This window comes from Mytilus edulis, chromosome 8 (assembly GCF_963676685.1).
Source record: "Mytilus edulis chromosome 8, xbMytEdul2.2, whole genome shotgun sequence".
Lineage (NCBI taxonomy): Eukaryota > Metazoa > Mollusca > Bivalvia > Mytilida > Mytilidae > Mytilus > Mytilus edulis.
In genome coordinates, this window is record NC_092351.1 from 2,921,981 (window position 1) to 2,944,908 (window position 22,928).

The 22,928-nt window shown below is 33.0% G+C and overlaps 1 protein-coding gene across 1 annotated transcript; it reads left to right on the forward strand.

The window, feature by feature from the left end:
* Positions 1 to 10,149: 10,149 nt before the first annotated feature.
* On the forward strand, positions 10,150 to 21,942 carry LOC139484608 (uncharacterized). Its single transcript, XM_071268395.1, has 9 exons — positions 10,150 to 10,411; positions 10,779 to 10,950; positions 11,371 to 11,474; positions 12,033 to 12,155; positions 13,020 to 13,211; positions 16,436 to 16,551; positions 16,753 to 16,885; positions 19,775 to 19,904; positions 21,286 to 21,942. The coding sequence occupies exons 1-9, from the start codon at positions 10,180 to 10,182 to the stop codon at positions 21,398 to 21,400; spliced, it is 1,317 nt and encodes a 438-aa protein (XP_071124496.1). The 5' UTR covers positions 10,150 to 10,179; the 3' UTR covers positions 21,401 to 21,942.
* Positions 21,943 to 22,928: the final 986 nt, after the last annotated feature.

The following is a 22,928-nucleotide window of genomic DNA, read 5'->3' on the forward strand; positions in this document are numbered from 1 at the left end:
AAAATAGAGGGCGCTAATAATACTATATAAACCTCTTTTCAGAAAAATCTAGGGAAAATGTCAAAATCAACTCATAACGAGGGCATCTCAAAGTAACAATCGTCATATTCAGTTTCTTAATTTTCCCCTGTATATATCTCAGACATCTCTAGGTACATGTAAGACAAAAAAAAAAAAAACTATCTATTAAAAAAAAAATTCTAATTTTAAAAATTCAGAAAAACCATTATCACAAATGTTAATAACATTTCAAGTCATTTAATATGATTAATTTACAGTACAGTCTGAGATTACTATAACGCGAGGGTATCCAAATTGTACCCACTTTGACAGGTTTTTCACCTACATTTATTAATGATCCAAACACATGTTTTATATAAAAGTAATAATAACATGGCTACCAAGTTTAGGAAATATCCTAAAATCTGTCATTTTGGCGTGTGGGAGATAAACGTAACTTTGCTGGTCTATATTTATTTTGCTTTTCATCATGAAGCTACAAGTTCGTCTGTGGCCGTCTTTTGATTATCCCAATCTTTTATTTTCCATGTATAGTCAATTTTGTGAATTGCTGCTTTTTGTTTTAAGTACAGCTCTTTATAAGAACCAGGCAGAGTGCCATATACATGTGATATATGGGGGGTTCCAGATTTTATCTATAATTGGCCTAGTAGAAGCAATATATGAATACTGCTCAAAAATAATTTTGAGTGGGAAAATATGAGTGGTTGCCATGGTAACGGACACACTATTTTTTGGTAGTTAAGCATGGTAAAATCTTTCAAAAATCAGCTAAATCACCACAATTCAGAGCCTGATTATGAATAAAATCATACATTTTGCATTAATGTTCATATGTAACATTGATACAATGTGGTTTAAGCTTCAATTTAGTGAAGATTGCATGTCAACCTAATTTGTATATTTTTTGAAAAATTTAGCGAAAAAATGCATATTTTCAACTTTTCTGAAATTGGGATTTTTGCGAAATTATCAAATTTTCTCTGGTGTTTTTCAGAAAAGTGCAAATGTGTATAGAATAGTTAGCACTGTAGTTATGAAGTTCGGATACTACTTTACCAAATTTAATAGAAAAATGCGTGGGATTTTTTTTAGTTTTGTCACCATAGCAACCGATTTTTTCCTTGGAAACGAAGTTTTTATTTGCAGAATATTGCAGTTTAAGAGCTTAAATGTCCTGAATTGTTTTATAACCAATAAGAAAAAACATAAAAGCTAACGCAAACTTTAAATTTCTATCGTCAAGTGTTGTTGACTTCAATTGTTACCACGGAAACACATATTATCCATAGCAACATCCACTCAAAAACTGCAAAAATAGAAATTTATGTAAAAAATACATAAATAGAAGGTGTTATTTTCAAATTGGAATATGACTTCAATTTTGCTTCACTCACAATCTTGTCTGGGTTCTTCCCTTCAGATTGTTCAATAAATGTACATATAATGTAACATTGGGGTGGGGTGGGTGGAAAAAGGGGGAGGGGGGTATGTTGATTTTTTTAAATGTTGCATACAAAAGTAGATACTTGAAAAGATAATTGCGTTTGGTCGGACTTTGTTCCGAGTTCATCATCTGATAATATGTTTTTGAAAGTTAGCAGATGAGGAACTTCATGGAATTGCAATAGCCGGGCCAACCTAGCTTATGGTAAGGCAAGATATATATGGCCCTAACAATTGTAAGAAAATTTTTAATTTCTTATGGCACACACCCGTCTGAGCATAAAAAAAATTGACCTGTAACATAATAACAACAAACCAATAATAGAATCATTTGGTCAAAGCATTTCTAAACTAAAACTGAATTGTGATGGACGGACGGATAGACGGACAGGGAAATTGAACACATTTGAAGTTGGTGGTGACTTAAAAAAATAATAATAGTCAATTGGTGATCGCTAATATCAGAAGTGCAGTATAATGGAATCCTCTTAATATATACATGTAGCTATTAACATATCATTAATAACTCCTTTGTTGTACTACTATCCCGCAATTAGAATTCAGGATCTCCGAGATAGACAAATAGAATGAATATGCTAAGTTTGAATTGTGCTAATCCCGGTAAAAAAATTGTGATATTACCCGCAAAATTATAAAATCAAATTTATCAAGCAAAATAATTGTATCAATTATGAATAATTCCTTATTATGCGTCGCTCTACATATATCTCATAAGTTCAAGATTCCGATAACAATATATCTTGTTTTGAGTGTGTGTGTGTGTGTTAGGGAGGGGGTTCAGCTGAAGCACACTTCTTATCCTTCTGACATCCTCATCTCCTTTAAGATAGTAAACATGTAAAAAGGTATCAATTTCTTAGGTTGAATCTTCTATTCTTAACGGTTTTTTTTTAACCTTTACATGAATTACTCCCCTATTTTATGTATCTGTCTCTGTAACCTTTATAAAAGACTGCATTAATCCAGAGATTTGGAATGAAACCACTAAGCTGAGAATGTCTGCATAAATACAAGATTAATAACAGTAATAATTTGACAAATTCCACACAGGGTCTTATCAATTAACTGCAACACTAGAAACAGCGCAATACATACCAATCTTATTTTTCTGTAAAATTATCAAGGCAGTTGCTATTCTTCCGGCTAGCCGGGCGAATAGTACCACGACTATTTGTCCGGCCAATACACTGCACATGTCACTATTTGTGTGTGCGTGTTATATTATCTTCAGCAGCACCAGGGGGTAGCAATCTTTATTGTTAGGGCCTAATCTTGTTACTGGCAATTAAAATTGTTGTTTTTTTTTCATACTTGTATTATAGTCCAACGTGGATGACGAATAATTAGAAAAAAATCATATATATTCCATATTTTTTATATAAGAAGAGAGAAGAAACTACATGTATAACAAACTTGGGTAGTGTTTGACTCGTGCGTTTTAAGTTAACGTAAATGATTTTGTCAAGCTGAAAAAGGTACAAAATTATTATGTGTGTAGCTGTCAAAGAGAATTAAAGACCCCTTGACATAAAGTTATCCATATTTTGAGAGAGAGGTGGTAGTTTTTTCTGTAACCCCCCCCCCCCCCCCCACCCCAAAAAAAACAAAGTAAAGAACACTGTTAAAACCTTATTCAGAAATACTAGGTGGGATGGGATTTTATTTACGTGATGGGGTCGGGGTGACAGGGTGTGCTCCTTTTTCTAAATTCCTCTTTTCTTCTTCTGATCCCATCTTTGTTGTACCGTGTATTTCATTACCCCACTTTTTATAATCCTATATCCAACATCCCTACTTCAAGTATGCAACCTCAACCCCCCATATATACCACTTTGAGGACTACTTGCAAGATTCATTTTCGGAATATAACTAAGCAAAATTTTATTCAGTTAAACATGCAATTTTAAAGGCCTTTCTCAACTACTCTTGCTTTAAACATCTTTTCCACCATTTACTCAGCTGTACATAGCGAGTCGAATAATTTTGTAAAACTATAGTTCTCCGATAAATTATCTTTTTTTCCCCATTTTCCGTGTGATTTCATTTTTTTTTTATTCCCTTTTATAAGATTATATCATTCTTGAAGTTCATACTATCGTGTTCCATTGTCAAATTCTGAAAACTGCAAAATTTATCACAAATATTGATATCGCCGTTTTCAGCCATGATCTTAAAATTGGAAATCAGTGATCGGATTACACGCGACCCCTTGGTGCTACTGAAGATAATATTAAACGCACTTCCAAACGCACATTATATGACATGCGCATTGCAATGTCCAGACAAATATCCCTAGCACTATTCCTCCGGCTAGCCGGACAAATAGCCACTCTGAATTATCAATGCTTTCTAGTTCCAACAAGTTGTAATCATTCATGAATACAAGACTTTAGTGTCCCATGCGAAATAAAAGAATAAATTTCCAATGTCCCACACATTGTGCACACATTTGATCGATTCAAGACGGTTAACTATAAAGACATTTCTAATAGTGACCATTTGACCATAGGAGAACCTTTATGGAGCCCCTTTTTTTGGTCATACATACAATATTATATTTTTTTACTTTCATGTAGATTTTTTTTTATCTTTTCTGTTAATTTAAAAAAGAAGATGTGGTATAATTGTTAATTGTTCTCTACAAGAGACCACATGACACAGAAATTAACAACTATAGTATATCATACGTCCTTCAACAATGAGCAAAGCCCATGCCGCATAGTCAGCTGTAAAAGATCCCAAAATGACGATTGAAAACAATTCAAACAAGAAAACCTAACGGCCGAACTTTAGTGTTGGGTTTATATCTATTAACATACCCCCCCCCCCCCCCCCCCCCCCCATTAGAGTTCATGAATTTGTGATATTACATAGAGAAGTTATTGAAATGTATTCTTTGAAAAAGCGACGGGTGTAACATGCGCTCATGGAGCAGCTGTTTATTTTTATTTTATGGAATTACACCACTTTCAAAGTCTAGGATCAGCCCCTAAAGGTATGAGTACATTTGAACTGTGCAGTATATCTGAGGTAGTTAATGTACACCTTAGCATTGCATTATCCTGATTGTAGCACAGTAATAGCAAAGAGATTTACCTTTGTTATGTGTGAAGTGTTCTGTTAAAAGACCAAGACATTATAAATTTTTCCAATTTGTAAAGGACATTATATTGTCGGAGCAATATTTTCAAATATTATACGGACCTTGACAAAAGCTAGAATGTGCTATTGGAATCTCCCTGAAGTCCATCATCTGTTAGTAACATTTCATGAAGAATTATAGATTACCAGATTGAAACCAAATGTTGTAGGAAAAAGTAATACATGTATAACAAATACGGAACACTGGGGATAAGTCTCTAAGCAAATAACAAAATCAAAAGCTCAAACACATCAAACGAATGGATAAAAACTGTCAAATATTATTGACTGGGTACAGGCATTTTCTTATGTAGAAAATGGTATATTAAACCTGGTTTTATACATAAAAATATATAAATATTCCAGTGGCGTAGCTTGCCTTCTGTTTATAACGAGGCATGGGGTCAGGGGGCGCAGCCCCCCTGAAGCTATAGAGGTTTTTACAATTTGAACAAGAAAAAATCGTTAAAAATAGTTGCTGTCCAATGTTATTTCATCATAATAATGTTAATTATATGCCTTACTATCTATACTCAAAGCTATAAAAATAACAAAATACGTGAAGGTATCACATTAGACAACCAATGAAAAGTCAGTTTCCTGACTTGCTAGCAGTTACAGAAAGCAGGAACATATATATATATTGACATACTGTTCCCAGCAGAAAGCCAGCTCAAATGCCTAATGTCTCCCAATATATTTCCAAGCCGTAGTAAACTCTAATATAGTTGGCTGTAATACGTCATATCACAAGAAATCATGACCTTGCTCGGTGGATAGAAGAAACCTGTACAAAATGTTCAATACAGAAAAAAAACTCAAATATTAAAGTTTATTTGTAATAATTTTTGTGATGATCATTTATTTGGTCGTAAGTCACGAATCAACGAATTATAGATAATCACCACAAAATGACAGCTGGATTGAACAAACAAATTTCAGGATAAACTAAGAGAAAAACATAAGCTTCATGTAAAGTGTTGCACGGCACTTGTTTTAGTGATGTATTCCTTCGAATGTCTTGAAATTACATATGGAATGATTTTTAACTTTTTTTTTCATTCACGATGAACATGACAACCGGCGAATAACTAACATTTACTTTATTCTGAAGTCTTCATTATAAATGAACAGTATTTGGTTGATTTTTTTTATATATAAACTGACATTATACGTATTAACTAACAGACATATTTCTCTTTCCTTTAATATTTTAAATTCCCTGCTTATGAAAACGTACTATGAATTTAAAATAGCGATACTAAAACTTGAGAACCACAACATATAAATTATTTTCTGTGCACTATAATATATAAATGCATATTTTGTTTTGTTTAGTACCAAAGTCAATGAACATAGTTGTAGGGGAACATGTCAACGGTTATAAATTAGGGTTTGAATGCTTAGAATGGGATAATCAAATATTTATTTTTTAATCATTGTCGCCCATAATTTGATTTTCCTTTATTTTATAATTTAGCACCATTTTAAATCCATATTCTTTTAAATTAATTTCAGGGCCGATTTTTCTGTTTTCTTAAAACCTCACCCAGGCTCTCATATACTAGAAATTATTCGGACACAAAATTAACTAATTGACCTAATTCAATGGTAAAGTGATTTGATCGGGTGACTCGTGAGTTGCATTCTCATCTATTCTACTCACTGTTTTCGCTTGCAATGGGGTAGGACACAATAAATCTGTTGTCGATTTCCTTTTACTCCGACAAACTTGAATTACAGAAAACTACCGTAAAGGGTATTTCCAAGTAGAGGAGGGAAAATTAATTCAAATGTTCCCACAAGTCTTGAATAATTCGTAAAGGGTATGAATCAATAACCGCGCCAACAAGACATTAGAAGTTCAATGCTACATTATTGTTTAGTAGCCAGTTTGCTGCAATAATCATTTAAAAGAAAATACAGTGAAGGAAAATATTTTTTTTTACCGAGGCAGTTGCCTCGGTTAACTGCCTCGGTTGCGGTTGCCTCAACGTAAGCTACGCCCCTGATTCAAACAAAATATACCCAACCTCCACTCCTCACCAAAAATGCCCCAGTGTATATATTCAAATTTGTAGAGTCTTTTCAAGGAACAAAGACAGGACTGAGAGTCAAACAGATTAAAGCATGCAGTTATATTCCCATTAGAAAAATGAAAATATTAACATAATTATCAGTATTTTTTAACACAAAATCATATTATATATCTTATGATTGGATGTTGTTATGGGTGATATTTGTTACTATGATAAATGTTGTAATAATACTTAACCGTTGTAGTTTAGATCTAGAGTATATATAAGCTTCTATGTATTTTCATAAAGGTTTTGAAAGAATTGGGAACATGGAAATCCCTATACTGCAGAATTCAACAAATAATAACTTTGTTTTCAAGGGGAAAATACGTTAATATGGTGATAAAATTCAAGAGAACCCCACACAATATTCTATTTATATTGGTCAAATGGTATTCAAACTTTGTTACTACAATACTATCTATGCTTTATTTTTTTGCATTTTTCAATAAAAAAAAAACACACATGAGAAAATTTGATAATTTCTCAAAACCAGTATTCAGAAAAAATGTGGTTTTTTTTTGTATATTTTTTTGATATTTTAACAAAAAATCTAAAGGTCGGGTTGAACTGCAATCTGAAGGAAGTACGTTTCTCAGTTTCAAACTAACTAACTAGTTAGTATCGATAGGGGATCAAAAAAGAAATCAAAGAGTAAAAAAAATATACAGGTCAATGTACTTGTTTTAGAGATATTAGCCATTGAAATTTTGGCAGGAAAATATTCTCTCTCTTGACTTTTCCTAGCTTTATCATTGACAAGTTAACATTCTCAAAAACTATCTAAGAATAATTAAAATTTTATAAGACTTTTACAGATGGCTTATCATTATACATGTACAAGATTTATAAAAAGATAAATGGGGGTCAATGCCAATTTTTTTAAGGCATTCAAATGAATACAACCTAAGGTTTCCCAAAATCTGACAAAAGTCCCAAAACTTGACAAGCGAAATAAAATGTACCTTTACTTAGCTCTGACACTAAAACAAAGTTAAATCGATGTTATATATGAAATTTCTGAAAAAAAATTTGATTCTATTTATAATTAAGCTCTCCGATCAAACGTTATCTTTTCACGAATCTACATGTATGATATCTTTAAAAAATAAACATACCCCCTACCCCCTTTTCCACCCCCCTCCAACCCCAACCCCAATGTTACATTATATATAACATGTATTGAACAATCTGAAGAAAAGAACATAGACAAGATTGTGAGTGAAGCAAAAAATGAAGTCATATTCTAATTTGAAATAAACACCTTCTATTTATGTATTTTTTACATAAATTTCTATTTTTGCAGTTTTTGAGTATATGTTGCTATGGATAATATGTGTTTCCGTGGTAACAATTGAAGTCAACAACACTTGACGATAGTAATTTAAAGTTTGCGTTAGCTTTTATGTATTTTCTTATTGGTTATAAAACAATTCAGGACATTTAAGCTCTTAAACTGCAATATTCTGCAAATAAAAACTTCGTTTCCAAGGAAAAAATCGGTTGCTATGGTGACAAAACTAAAAAAAATCCCACGCATTTTTCCATTAAATTTGGTAAAGTAGTATCCGAACTTCATAACTACAGTGCTAACTATTCTATACACATTTGCACTTTTCTGAAAAACACCAGAGAAAATTTGATAATTTCGCAAAAATCCCAATTTCAGAAAAGTTGAAAATATGCATTTTTTCGCTAAATTTTTCAAAAAATATACAAATTAGGTTGACATGCAATCTTCACTAAATTGAAGCTTAAACCACATTGTATCAATGTTACATATGAACATTAATGCAAAATGTATGATTTTATTCATAATCAGGCTCTGAATTGTGGTGATTTAGCTGATTTTTGAAAGATTTTACCATGCTTAACTACCAAAAAATAGTGTGTCCGTTACCATGGCAACCACTCATATTTTCGCACTCAAAATTATTTTTTGAGCAGTATTCATTTACTGCTTCTACTAGGCCAAGTATTGATAAAATCTGAAACCATCATGTATCGCACTCTGCCTGGTTCTTACAAAGAGCTGTACTTAAGTTCTCTAGAGCTGCCATTAAGACATTCTCATCTTTTTACCTGATATGTTGATGCTTATATTTTTTTATTTGTTTTGTTTTTTTCATTTTGAAAATTGGGTGTCTAAAGCAGATATTTTATAGTCTCGGCAATTTTTAGAAATCCGTTGCTTTTATTTAAACTGTAAGATGCATGTCATTGACTTCAAAAAATTTGTTGCTGTCTTATTTACATAAAAGAGGGGCAAAAGATACCAGAGAGACATTGAAACTCATAAATCAAATTAAAAAAAAACTGACAACGCCATGGCTAAAAAAGAAAAAAAAACCAAACAAACAAACAAACAAACATAAAAAACAATAGTAACATCGAAAAATAAGGATTAAGCAATACGACCCCAACAAAAATTAAGGTGATAGCAGGTGCTCCATACGGGTAAGCAGATCTGTTCAACATGTGGCACCCATCGTGTTGCTCATGTTAGTACACACCCGGTGATAAGTCTTATTAGGTAGGTTACATTCGTGAAAAGGTAACGGGATTGTGGTTACATCAGGAATATATGTGAAACGGTTATTCCATAACGGTCAACCAACTCGTGATGGCGTCCGTAAAATTTACGAAGGGATGATTTTAACTTCAATCACCATTTGGTACTCTTGGTTTAATAGCTTGCTAGTGAGCAGAACCCTCTATCAAATATATCATGATAGGAAATAGAAGCCCGGGAATATCGTATCAATTGGGAGATATATACTCATAATTTACATCTTCTTAGTTGTATTCGTATGATAGTTAAATTCCTCTTAAGAATTTTCTTATTTTTTTATTTTACAATATAATACAATATGCTTTATTTTAAAAACACTCCGTCACATTGACATGTGAAACAAGAGGTAAATTACAAAATACAATCACATACAATTAAAGAAATAAATAAAACAATTAGTGTTAAAAACCAATAAAAAAATGTTTAATTTCAGTTTAATGAATAAGTTTCAGGATAACAGGATACACTAAACTAGACTGTTTAAAAATCGAATGACAACAACGAGTTTAGTAGGGTGGTATTTGTAGTAGTCATTTTATATCAAGTTAGTTTTACGATAGGCACTGCTGATTTTTTTTTCAAATCTGACTGATGACTCAAACAGTTTAAACTGCATGAAATCCAAATCATCAGTAAAACTTAATCATAGTTTCTTACTTACCACCTACACTAAATAAAAGAGAACATTGCCCCTTTAATCTAATAATCTGTTCAAAATCATGATCTGGTTGTCTAACTTGAATACAGTAAAATTAAAACTATGTTAATATTGAATGCTTGAAATTTACATTTCCCCAGTTTTCTCAAATATCATGCATTGATTCTTATAATTTTTAAACATGCACAACCCTCCAACATTGATACGATTCTCCACAATGCAATTCACACCTGTTTATCCTGATGTCTCAATGTATATGTACTTATCGAACAGTAAATTCCACACCCTTCTTACATGTTATGGTTTTAATCAGGGATTATATCCCAGTGTTTAGCCGTATTAACCAAATAATCCGAAGTAAGATCTTTTCAGTTTTAAAATGGTTATATAGAATGACACTTTCTGTGAGAAGAAAAATATGGAAGTTGATTTACAGTTTCACATTTCTTGCAGTTTCCTTGACAGCCTGTTCAGGTACGGTATATTTTATATGATTTCCTGTCTTGTGCAGGTCATTCATAAACAAGAAAGTTTCAACTTTGATACACAGTTAAAATCTGTTTATGTGTATAACGGTCTATGAGTGAATATATGAGTTTAGGAACTTAATTCAATGTCTGACTTTAACTTCTAACTTTCCTTTTAGTTTTTGTCGTATATTCCTTTTCTCAATCTCATGAAATAAAATCCTAGCAAAATCTACAAAATTGGTTAGATATTTTGTGAAAACATTGAAGGTCTCCATGATCTCAGAAAAAAAAACTTTCTGCATATGATGTCTTCCATTAAAATGCAGTGTATATATGAGTGATGCTGTATGTACAATTGTTTAATTTGCTAGCTTCCACCTGCGAGTTTCCTGATGAATTACAAGGAATATGGTATAGTTCACACAAAGGCAATCTTAATTTTACTGGAACAGAAGTGTTGGGTTATCCTATAGCTATGTCAGCCACCGTTAGCGAACTCAACTTTAACTGTACGGAGAAAAATGGAGATTATTATCTCTTAATGTAAGTAACTTTGCTATACTCATGAATATACAATAAAATACCTAAAATTACTAGGCAATTTATTCTCAACAAGTCTTATATATAGTGCTTACTCATTGTCAGACCTATTTTTCTTTTTGCACATCTTCTTTATAACTTTTTTTGTTCATTTTTGTTTAATGACAGTTTTAGTGTTACGTTTTGTCCTTGTTAGCCGATTTGCCTTGCCAATATGGTATTTTGATTTTTCATACCACTAATTCTATCTGTATATAAGGATTCATAATGTTACTATTGGCATCGGTACGCAATGATTTTTTCCCCCACCATTTTCACATAAAAGATGAGTTCTCATGTCACTATTTTAATCTTAACAAAGGATTTTTAAGCCACAATCTCGTATGTTCGATGTTTTTTTTCATATTCTAATTTTTGTTCCAGGGCTGATAGGTATGTGTTTACCCTGAACACCAATGTACGAGCATACATATGTTTAAAGCTTCATCGTGTGTCGGCATATAAATATTATTATTATCTTGGATCAAGTAAGTTTATTAATAATAACTTCTGAGTTAATCAATGTCTCATCTGGACTGACTGTCTGAAACACACTATAATTCTTCATGTATTTTGGAGTATTTATAAGGGGTTAAGAAGATGAGGTATGAGTACCAATGAGACAACTCTCCATCAAAGTCACAATTTATAAAAGTAAACCATTATAGGTCAAAGTGTGATCTTCAACACGGAGTCTAGGCTCACACCGAACATTAAGCTATAAAGGGCCCAAAAATTACTAGTATAAAACCTTTCAAACAGAAAAAATAACTGTCTCATATATATTAAACAAAACTGTGTGCACAGTACACAGATGCCCCACTGGCGCTATCATTTTTCATGTTCAATGGACTGTGAAACTGGGTAAAAGTTCGGACATGTGTTCTTAGTTTTAAGTTGATTGGACTTCAAATTCATCAAAAAACTACCTTGACCAAAAACTTTAACCTGAAACTCGCACTAAATTGATAGCAGCAGTTATTTTAGCTAAACCCTCTGTTGTAGTACTGTCTACTAGCTTAGAAGTTGTTCCTTTGCCTTTTCAGCACTGACAACTATATATGACTATGTGTACGGAGTATTAGAAGGGACAGCGGTGTCTTTATCAGAAGCTTGTGATCGCACGGAGCCATACGAAGAGAGCACATTTATAACTCTTATAAAAAATGGTAAATTGACTAATGATAATATCCAATGACCAAACTCCGTCTTGAATTTGATAGTCAAAGTAACGCTTTAATCAAACGAGTTGTTTTATTCTTTAAAACATAGATATAAAGTTAGAAATTTATGTTACTTCAAACGATATGTTAATGAAGAATGTATGTAGAATAAGTCTATATTATTATTATTATCTAATTAGCTTTCTTTTATAATGAACATAAGAACTCTTTCAAATGCAAAACTTCATGATGTCGGATTCAACTTACGAATCATAAAGGCATGTCCAACACAGAACCCCTGCAACACCTCTCTAATAAATTTCATGGGTCGTCTGTCGTAAGGGGAAATATGTGCCCTTTGACATTGAGAGTGCAAATTATTCACCTTTAATTCAAGGTATTCTCACTTTAAAGAAATTAACTTCTGTATTAATTGTTAGTTTTGTCTCGTCTTGAGTATATATTACGTATTTATCACTAAATGTAATGTAAACAACGTTACTCTCTACGTCATTCAATATACTGAAATAAATTATTTTCATGTGGATCCACCATGGTAGTTTTGCAGTAGCAGGCTTACAGCAAGTACGGGAACCGCTGGGTCGATCCCTGTCTAAAGTAATACCGAATTCCTGAAAATTGTCATTTTCTGTATTTCTGATTGGCATTAGTAGTAAGAGCAAAGGTTGGCTAGTTGTAAAGATAATGGGTTTTTGTTTCTGTTACCTTGTGAACTAGCATGATAATAAACCGGTACCATGTCGGTCTATTATGAAGCAGGTTCATATTAATATCATACATCATTTCACAAAGGGAAGAAAATGTACCATGTCAGTTAATTTTAATTAGTGGGTTTTTTTTTCAATTCAGATACAGGTATAATCCCTGCAATGACGGAATCAAGCTGTCCGTCCCAGTTTCTGGCCAGTTATTCCAATGTTCTCATAACAGACAATAGTGGGTCAACAACTTGTGACGGCAACAGTGTTGACGGCTGTAGCAGCAACCTAACAGCGATGTCATATACATACCAGGCTTGTTCCTCTGGTCTTGTGTTCAATTGTAAGTGTAATATACGACATATGACGATATACACAATTGTAAGTGTAATATACGATATATTACGATATACACACAGATAAATATAGGTATAAGCATACATATTTGATAGAAACAAATGCTGAAATAAATTTGATTATTCAATTTTATTTTTTTGTATTTCTATTCAAAATTTTTATGATAAGTATACTGAGGTATATAGCGTTATGATTTCGAATATAAGACTTTTACATGCACGGTATACGGTTATTATAATAAACATTGTACATATCAACAATATACTGTTAATTGTAATTGTATGCAATAATTGCGAAACATGTACATTTCTGAAACTGGAATACACATAATAACACATACAATATAAGATGAAAACTTAAAAGCATGATGCATACACGATAAAAGTTCGTCAAACCAAAAGCATCACTAGCAATATATAGAACCTGAACAAAACATCAGAAATAGTCAGAGACTAATATTGACTTTTGAAAAATATTGCCGAATACAGCTACAGGGAACAGCATCTAAAAAGCGATTGCATATCATCTATTGTGTTTTTAGAATCAACGTAGTATTCATTAAGTATATATAAATATCATATTTCATATTGCTGTTTCATTATTTTTGTCACAGCATTAACCCTTCATTCAAATTACAAAGGTAACTAGTATCTGCTTGTATGGGACAGTTCCGATTTCAGTCAAATAAAAATTAATTGGATACCATATCTTGTTAACTATACAATCGATATTTTGTCAGCACAGCTGTGCAATAACTTTCTCCATTCGTTTGATGTGTTAAAGCTTTTAAATCGAGGATTGCTCAGGTGATCACAAACAACTTTTTAAATTGTCAAACTCATTGATGGGTAAGCAGCATGATATTGTTCTACCAACCTCAACATCGAACACAGAACTGTCTAATAAGTTCGCACATTTCTTTATCAATAAGGTCACCACAATCAGAAACGTATTAAGTCAGCAACATTCCTTTAACAGAGAGTTATCTTTGGCTGAAGACACTCCGTTTAATGGTGAGCCTTTGGTTTGTTTCAAACGCACAACTAACGATGAAGTTTTTAAAATCATCAGCAAGTCACCGAACAAGTCATGCGAGCTTGACCCTCTGCCGACGCATATTTTGAAACAAAATATGGATGCTGTGGTTCCATTTATCGGTAACATCATTAACACTTCGCTTGAACAATCAGTAGTGCCTTCAACATTTAAAGAGGCGCTAGTAAGACCTTTGTTAAAAAAACCTGGACTTGATAAGGAATTGTTTCGGAATTATAGACCAGTCTCTAATCTTCCTTTCATCTCAAAATTGTCGGAAAAAGTAGTGGATAAACGTCTTGATCAGCATCTTGACAACTACAGGCTTCGTGATCCTTTACAATCAGCGTATAGGCCACATCATTCAACTGAGACAGCCCTGCTTCGTGTTAACCATGATATCGTGGAAGCACTAGATGGACAATTATCAATGGTTTTGGTATTACTTGATCTTTCAGCAGCATTCGATGTGATCGATCATTCAATATTGTTTCAACGGCTCGAACATTCGTATGGGATAACTGGAAAAGCATTAAATTGGATTCGTTCTTATCTTACCAACAGGAACCAGCGAGTCGTTATAGGGTCGGATAGATCAAACGCCAGTCATCTGCCATTCGGAGTTCCGCAAGGTTCAGTTCTCGGACCAAAACTGTATTGTCTTTTTTCGAGACCAATTGGAAATATATGCCGTCGTCATGGTTTCAAATTTCACTGCTATGCAGATGACACACAGGTCTACATGACAATCAAACCGCTCGATGACTGGAACAACTACGTTAAAAGACTTGAATTGTGTTTGGAAGAAATTGGCATTTGGATGTCAAACAATCTGTTGAAACTAAACCAGGATAAAACGGAACTGATCGTCTTTTCATCGAAACATCAGTCGAAGAACATGCCTGTTTTCCAACTTAAAGTAGGTGAAAATGTCATCAATAGTGTCACATCGGTACGTAATCTTGGTGTTTATTTTGACAGCCGTCTTACCATGGAAAAACAAGTTGCGTCTATCGTAAAATCGTGTAATTACCATCTGTGCAACATTGGACGAATCCGACATTTCATCTCTACGGATGCTTGTAAAACTCTGGTTAATTCCCTTGTAACTTCCAGACTTGACTACGCAAATAGTCTACTCTTCGGCGTTAACAAGTGTCAAATTGAAAGGTTACAGAGAGTTCAGAACACTGGAGCCCGTCTTGTTACGAAAACTAGGAAAAGAGAACACATTACACCTATTCTCGCTGGACTGCACTGGCTCCCTGTTGAATTCCGGCCAAAGTTCAAAATCCTTGTCTATACGTACACGGCACTGCAAGGAACTGCCCCGGACTATATACAGGAACTATTACATCTCCAAACAACAACTAGGGCACTACGATCAGAGGGCAGCCTTAGACTCGAACTGCCACATGTCCGAACAAAAACGTACGGTGAAAGACAATTTAATCGTGCTGCCGCTACCCTATGGAACAATCTACCTGTACAAATTCGTCACTCTAAATCTGTTCAGTGTTTTAAAAAACAATTGAAGACATATTTTTACAGACTTGCGTTTAATAAGCTGTTATCTTAATTCTTATTCTTTTTATTTGAAAATGTGCTGTGATTTTTTCTTCGTACAATTTTTATTCTAGCAAAAGTTTTCATGACCATTTCAATTATTTATTATAATCTTTCTGCTAAATTTTTAATATATTTTCGCTCTCTATGTTTTAATTTTTATTTTTTATTTTTTTTTTGGTACCTATTATTGATTTTAATTCTATTATTTTTCTATCAATATAATTATTTATGTTCATATATCTTTCATATATACGTTTTTAGTTCTTTTAAACATAACATTTTTTATTCCATTTTGTTTTGTGGTTAACTTATTATATTTTTATCATGTAGTTATATATATGTAAAGCGCCTTAGAGTGATTTTATTGTTATATAGGGCGCTATAGAAATTTTTACTATTATATTATTTATTAATTTTGGCATTTTATTAGGGACTTTCCGTTTTGAATTTTCGTCGGAGTTCAGTTTTTTTGTGATTTTACTTTTTTCATCATTTTAGCCACATTATCAGCATATGGTCATCATTGATATGAAATGATCTTCATATAATCTGCCTCGGTATCAACTTGTGTAAGTATGCACTGAAATGTCTTTTTTTCGATTTAAGCTGCAGGATCAGTATCCTGTATTTATTACCTGGCAAGTAACGGTATTACCTATCTACACACCTGGAATAATGACGTCACTGTCGACGATTCTACTACTTACAGAATGGTTTGTTACGTAAGTTAATGTTTATTTCTATTTTTATTTTTTGTTTTGGGTGGGGGTTTACAAGGGGAAAATTTCGGGGTATTGTTTAGAAGATTGTCTAATCTATTTCATTCATAATTGATATCAACATTTTTCTTTAACTCATATCTAAATTTTCAGTAACTAGTAGTTTCTTTCATATAATTCTATTTTATCTATAATTTAATATAGGCAATAAAATCTATTGGAAGTACAGTTTATGCCACAGTTTATCCACATTTTTGTAGTGATGTAAAACAAAATCATTCTGATGTGACATCGCCTGGAATAAAGCTACAGTTCTCACAGTCTACACAAACTTGTGGTAAGTGACACGTGGCATCGTCTGTTAAAAAGCTACAGTTCTCAAGGTCACTTCAAACTTGTGGTAAGTGACACGGGGAATCGCCTGTAATAAAGCTATGGTTCTCAAGGTCATCTCAAACCTTTGGTAAGTCACACGTGGCATCGCCTGTTATAAAGCTACAGTTCTCACAGTCTAAACAAACTTGTGGTAAGTGACATGTGGCATCGTCTGTAAAAAAGCTATAGTGCTCAAGGTCACTTCAAACTTGTGGTAAGTGACACGTGACATCGCCTGTTATAAAGCTATAGTTCTAAAGGTCACTTCAAACTTTTGGTAAGTGACACGTGACATCGCCTGTTATAAAGCTATAGTTCTCAAGGTCATATAAAACTTGTGGTAAGTGATATGTGGCATTTTTCTGTAATAAAGCTATAGTTCTCAAGGTCACTCCAAACGTTTGGTAAGTCATACGTGGCATCGTCTGTTATAAAGCTACAGTTCTCACAGTCTACACAAACTTGTGGTAAGTGACATGTGGAATCATCTGTAAAAAAAGCTACAGTTCTCAAGATCACTTCAAACTTGTGGTAAGTGACACGTGACATCGCTTGTTATAAAGCTATAGTTCTAAAGGTCATATAAAACTTGTGGTAAGTGACATGTGGCATCGTCTGTAATACAGCGTTATTTCTCAATGTCATATAAAACTTGTGGTAAATAACATGTGGCATTGTTTGTAATAAAGCTATAGTTCTCTAGGTCACACCAAACGTTTGGTAAGTAACACGTGGCATCTCCTGTAAAAACAGCTACAGTTCTCACAGTCTACACAAACTTGTGGTAATTGACACGTGGCATCGTTTGTAATAAAGCTATAGTTCTCAAGGTCATATAAAACTTGTGGTAAGTGACATGTGGCATCGCCCGTAATAAAGCTACAGTTTTCACAGTCTACACAAACTTGTTGTAAGTGACATGTGGCAACGCCCGTAATTAAGCTATTGTTCTCTAGGTCACCTCAAGCGTTTGGTAAGTCACATGTGGCATCGCATATAATAAAGCTACAGTTCTCATGGTCACATCAAACTTGTACTTAAAACGCATTGCATCGCCTGTAATAAAACTAAGTGGTTTCGCCTAGATTATAGATAGAGTTCTTGCAATCAACTCTAACTTACGGAAAAGTTTAAGTGATACGTCGCATCGAAAGAAATTAAAGTACAGCAGCTGTTCTATAAAATATGTAATATAAAGTTGAGTTGAGTCGAGTTTATTTGACCAAGCCTTCACAACTGACTTGGTTGATGCCTCAACGCAGTGACATCTGTGAGGGAAAAAAGTATAATAAAACAACTATAAGTTAAAACTGACACAATCAAACGTTATCAACCAATGCAACACGAGTGAAAAACAACTTTCTTATTCCTCACTTAGTACTTTATTCATCCGAAGAAAATGGTGGGTTAAACCGGTTTTATGTTGCTGAACAAAAACCCCGATATCATTATCTCACTGAATATCAATAAAATACATGGTGTTAACTTAAAAGATGACAACTTTGGTGGATTAACGACATCCAAGGAAAATTGAATATTTAAACAGAAAGTCCCTGATCAAATGGCAAAACCAAAAGCTCAAACACATCAAATGAATGGAAAACAATTGTCATATTCCTTACTTCGTACATTCATTTCCTCATCTAGACAACGGTTGATTAAACTTGGTTTTAAAGCTAGATAAACCTCTCACTGGTATGCCAGTCGCATACAATTATTTTATGTTGACAACAATGTGTAAACAAAACAGATATAATACTAAAATAGGGGTACAGCAGTCAAAATTTTGTTATAATCTTTATCACTTCAAAATAAACAAATATGTCAACAAAGACATAAAAATGTCACATAAACAAAGCATATAAATAAAAACGAAAGAATACAAAAAATGACCTAAGCACAATAACTCAATGGCGGACGTATAAGTGATGAGCCAAGCCAAAAAATGGACTAAACAGTTAAGGTTAATAATTTACAAAAACAAATAAAAGATAACTTTAACACGAAAATCAGAAGACATACAACGTCAGCATTTAAAAGCTTACTTCAAGACCATTTTGTTTTTTGTGAAGTTGATACGGAATGCTTGTCACGGTACCTTCCGACGAACTTTTTCAAAAGAGGACGAGACGTTCCTTGACATAGATTTTGTTCATAAACTTTCTGCCCAGAAACTGGTGACAATGATATTTTATAAAGTCGGAGTAGCAACTGCAGGCTCTTCAATACCGAATGAGTTGGGAAATGTATATCCCATATGCAGGTGAAGTTAGTATATTGCTTCTAAGGTAGAGGAAACTGATATTTTCAAAATTAAAATGGGTCTCTTTGTTTTCTCGTTTATTTTTTGTTCACTTAAATGTTTCTGTTGTTTCATTGTTCTCCTCTTATAGATGATGTGTTTCCCTTCGTTTTAGTTTCTCTCGATCGATTCATGACTTTCGAACAGCAGTATACTACTGTTTCCTTTATTTGTCATAGATTCTGGTACTAAGCCGACCGATTATGTCATATTTTTGAAATATATCTAAATATGAGGCGTCGGAAATCGTGTTTATTGTTTTTTTAATTTCCTGTTCTGGAGGATATATTAATGAAAACCAATCAGAAAAGTTTGAAATGTTAATGTATCAACGTCATCGATATATCTCAATGTAAATTTATATGATCTTACTTCTTACAAAAAGATATGGATAAGATGGATTTACCTGACGAGTTTTACAGTTTTCGGGGTACTTATATACCACCTGCTCACTATTGCCATCATAGCCCGCACGTAAAAATAAAATCACACACACACATTGAAGCATATACACAATGAGAAAAGTAACCTTAAACTTTATTGTTTCAGCGACGTCCGTGACAGATTATAACTATGCTGGATACATATTCCTCATTATTATAATGACAATCCTGATCTCAATCCTTGTTATTGGAGGATGCATATTGTATAAAAAGCTGAAAGACGGAGATAAAACACTGTAAGTTTATACTTCAAATTATTAAATTAAACTCTAAAGTAAAACGGAAATTTTAACTTGTCTATCAGACAACCAAATGTCTGCAGTGAATTAGTATGACTAGTTTCTTTGTCTGTACAAGTCAGTTGTGTTTGTATTATACATTAAGTGTTCAACAACGTCGAGTTAAACTCGAAAGAAGACATTTGATGAATTGCTTTTTTATTATTAATTAAGTGTTTTAATGTATTAGGACAAGGCTCAGAGGATTTTCATACACAAAGTAAAGACTATGATTGAAACAAAAACTTTGAAAACAAGTAAATACGAAAAGTGTAACTGACTGCGTCTAAGCACCACTGTTCAACAGTAATTTTCTCTCAATATTAATTATAGATTGCTTTAGAAGAATTGGTAATGAGGTGTTGCAAATATCTTTTGTTGTGTTCATTCAAAAATAAAAGCTCAACTAGAAATATATAAATAGCTTAAAAAAATGAAGAGAATTTTATTCGTATACCCTATTAGATTGTATACCATTTATATTTTTTTGCTCTCAATATTTTGACATTCTAGAAAAAAAGACCTTTTAAATGCTAAAATGTTGTTTGGAATGGTATTTACATAAGTATACCGTTTTTTCATGCCAGGTTCCGTTTGTGTGTAGTTTAAACTGGCCTCTTGTGTTTGTGATACAACATCTGGATGTTTTAAGCACAGACTTACTCTCCGGATACTACTGTTTTTGTAGACTATTACACAATATGTACAATGAAGATCTCGAGAGGACCTCCTCGTATATGTTATTCATATAAAAAAAGAAGATGTGGTATGATTGCCAATGAGAAAACTCTCCACAAAAGACCAATATGACACAGAAATTAACAACTATAGGTAACCGTACGGCCTTTAACAATGAGCAAAACTCATATCGCATAATCAGCTTTAAAAGACAACCACTGAATTACAGGCTCCTGACTTGGGACAGGCACCTACATACATAATGTGGCGGTGTGAAACATGTTAGCGGGATCCCAACCCTCCCCTAACCTGGGACATTTGTTATAACAGTACATCATAAGAACAAACTATAACAATCAGTTGAAAAAGGCTTAACTCGTCAGATGGACAAAAATACAAGTGGACGTGGCCGCGTACTTGTATATCCCAACCAACAACAAAAAGACACTTGGAACAGATCTTATGGTCCCTGAATGTACCAAAATGAAATGCTCACATTTAAAGTCTCTTTAGTAATGCGAGAGTCCAAATTATTTAAAAATCTAAAACCTTATACAAATTACGAAGAGTTGATGTAATCGAGAAGAACCACATTTATAACCAATGAGTCGCTTTTACCTTAAAATCATGATAATCAAAACATTTTGCATTGCCATTTCAGGAAAGATACACTGTGTTGTCGAAATAAACATCAAATCCAAAATCAAGATCAATTGGAACTGTCTGGAAGAGATTTCCCTAGAATTAAGACAGCTAAACTAAGGAAAGTTATATAATAATCGTGTAACCTTGCCGACTCAGCAAACGGTGGAATATTCAATTTGGTACTATCATGATTGAAATACAAGTTATTATTCCATATGATGTTATTGTAATGAAGGAGAAAAAACACCAAACGAATTTAAACTTCTTATTGTTTTTTTCATGTGCTGAATAAAGCAAAACGCTTCATAAGGTTCAATGTGTAAGAAATATTGTCGTACACGGTCTTTGATTAGAATTATTAAACGTAAGGGTAATAATATGAATATTCAATATCTCTCATTTTGGATTTTATAATTATATATTAAAAAAAGCTATGCTTATATTCAATTACATTAAGCACGACATTATATGTATACTAGTAAATATGTAGAGCTAGCTATTCGCGTGACATGAATAATAAAAAAAAACGATTGTGAATTATTTATTGGATAACAAGTTAACGTAAAGTTATACACCCACAAATGTAAAAATTAATTATTTGTAAATTACCACCTGTTTTTATTTTGAACAATTCCTTTTTTGTGCTTGAACTTTAATAAATCCTTATTGTAAACTATATTTGTTTTATTGTAACCGATTTCATGAATTTTGTAGGCGATTTGTTTTAATTGTTAATACAAGCGTTTACTTGATACTCACCCGATAACCTGATTGTACGCCATAAAAACCGAGATGTGATATGATTGTCAGAAAGAAAACTACTAGTAATCATAAACACCAAAAGATCAAATATTAACATTGTAAGGTAAATAAAGATGTGCAAAACTCATAACACTACCCATTTACTGTCCAATTTAGAAAATTGGCATTTGATACATCGATCTTCAGTAATGACCGAGAAAGAATAAAAAAAAATCTGACAAAATCAGAAATCAGCCAGACTATCTTTCTATAATCAAGGAGGTTATATGAGAAGAAGAGTGAACACTCTGATTGACATAAAATTAGCATCATTAGGATAGCAATTCGATCAGACGAAAATGATGAGATTATAAAGAAACCGACATTTGAGCCACGATCTCGGGCTTATTTTGTAAAATCTCGGAAGGTTTTCAACACTTCGGGTGTTTCCGTTCTTACTCGGATGTGTAATTAGGACACGGTCTCCCTCTGCGACCGAATCGTTCTCAACAAATTGATATCACTTACAGAATAGGCGGTAACATTTTATGTGTAATTATCGTATTTCGTCCTCTCTCCTTCTCATATGACCTCCTTTCTAAAATGTAGTTTGCTAACTATTATGAAGCTTTAAATAAAGGCATTGTAGTATACCGCTGTACAAAAATCATAAATCGATTAAGCGAAAACAAATCCGGGTCACAAACAAAAACCAAGGGAAACACATCAACAATAAGTGGAAAACAACGGAATAACAGAAACACTGAACTGCTACAAAAACAAACCCCAAAATACATATACCCGGTAAACGGACTATTTTATCTGTCATATTCCTGACTTGTTACAGGACATTTTCATTAAAAAAAAATGGTGGATTGAACATGGTTATATTGCTAACCAAACCTCCCGCTCAGATGT

Coding starts and splice junctions, on each gene's coding strand:
- LOC139484608 (XM_071268395.1), top strand. CDS start 10,180: ATGTCTCAATGTATATGTACTTATCGAACAGTAAATTCCACACCCTTC. Junction 12,156..13,019: donor TATAACTCTTATAAAAAATG/GTAAATTGACTA, acceptor TTTTCAATTCAG/ATACAGGTATAATCCCTGCA. Junction 13,212..16,435: donor CTCTGGTCTTGTGTTCAATT/GTAAGTGTAATA, acceptor TTTCGATTTAAG/CTGCAGGATCAGTATCCTGT.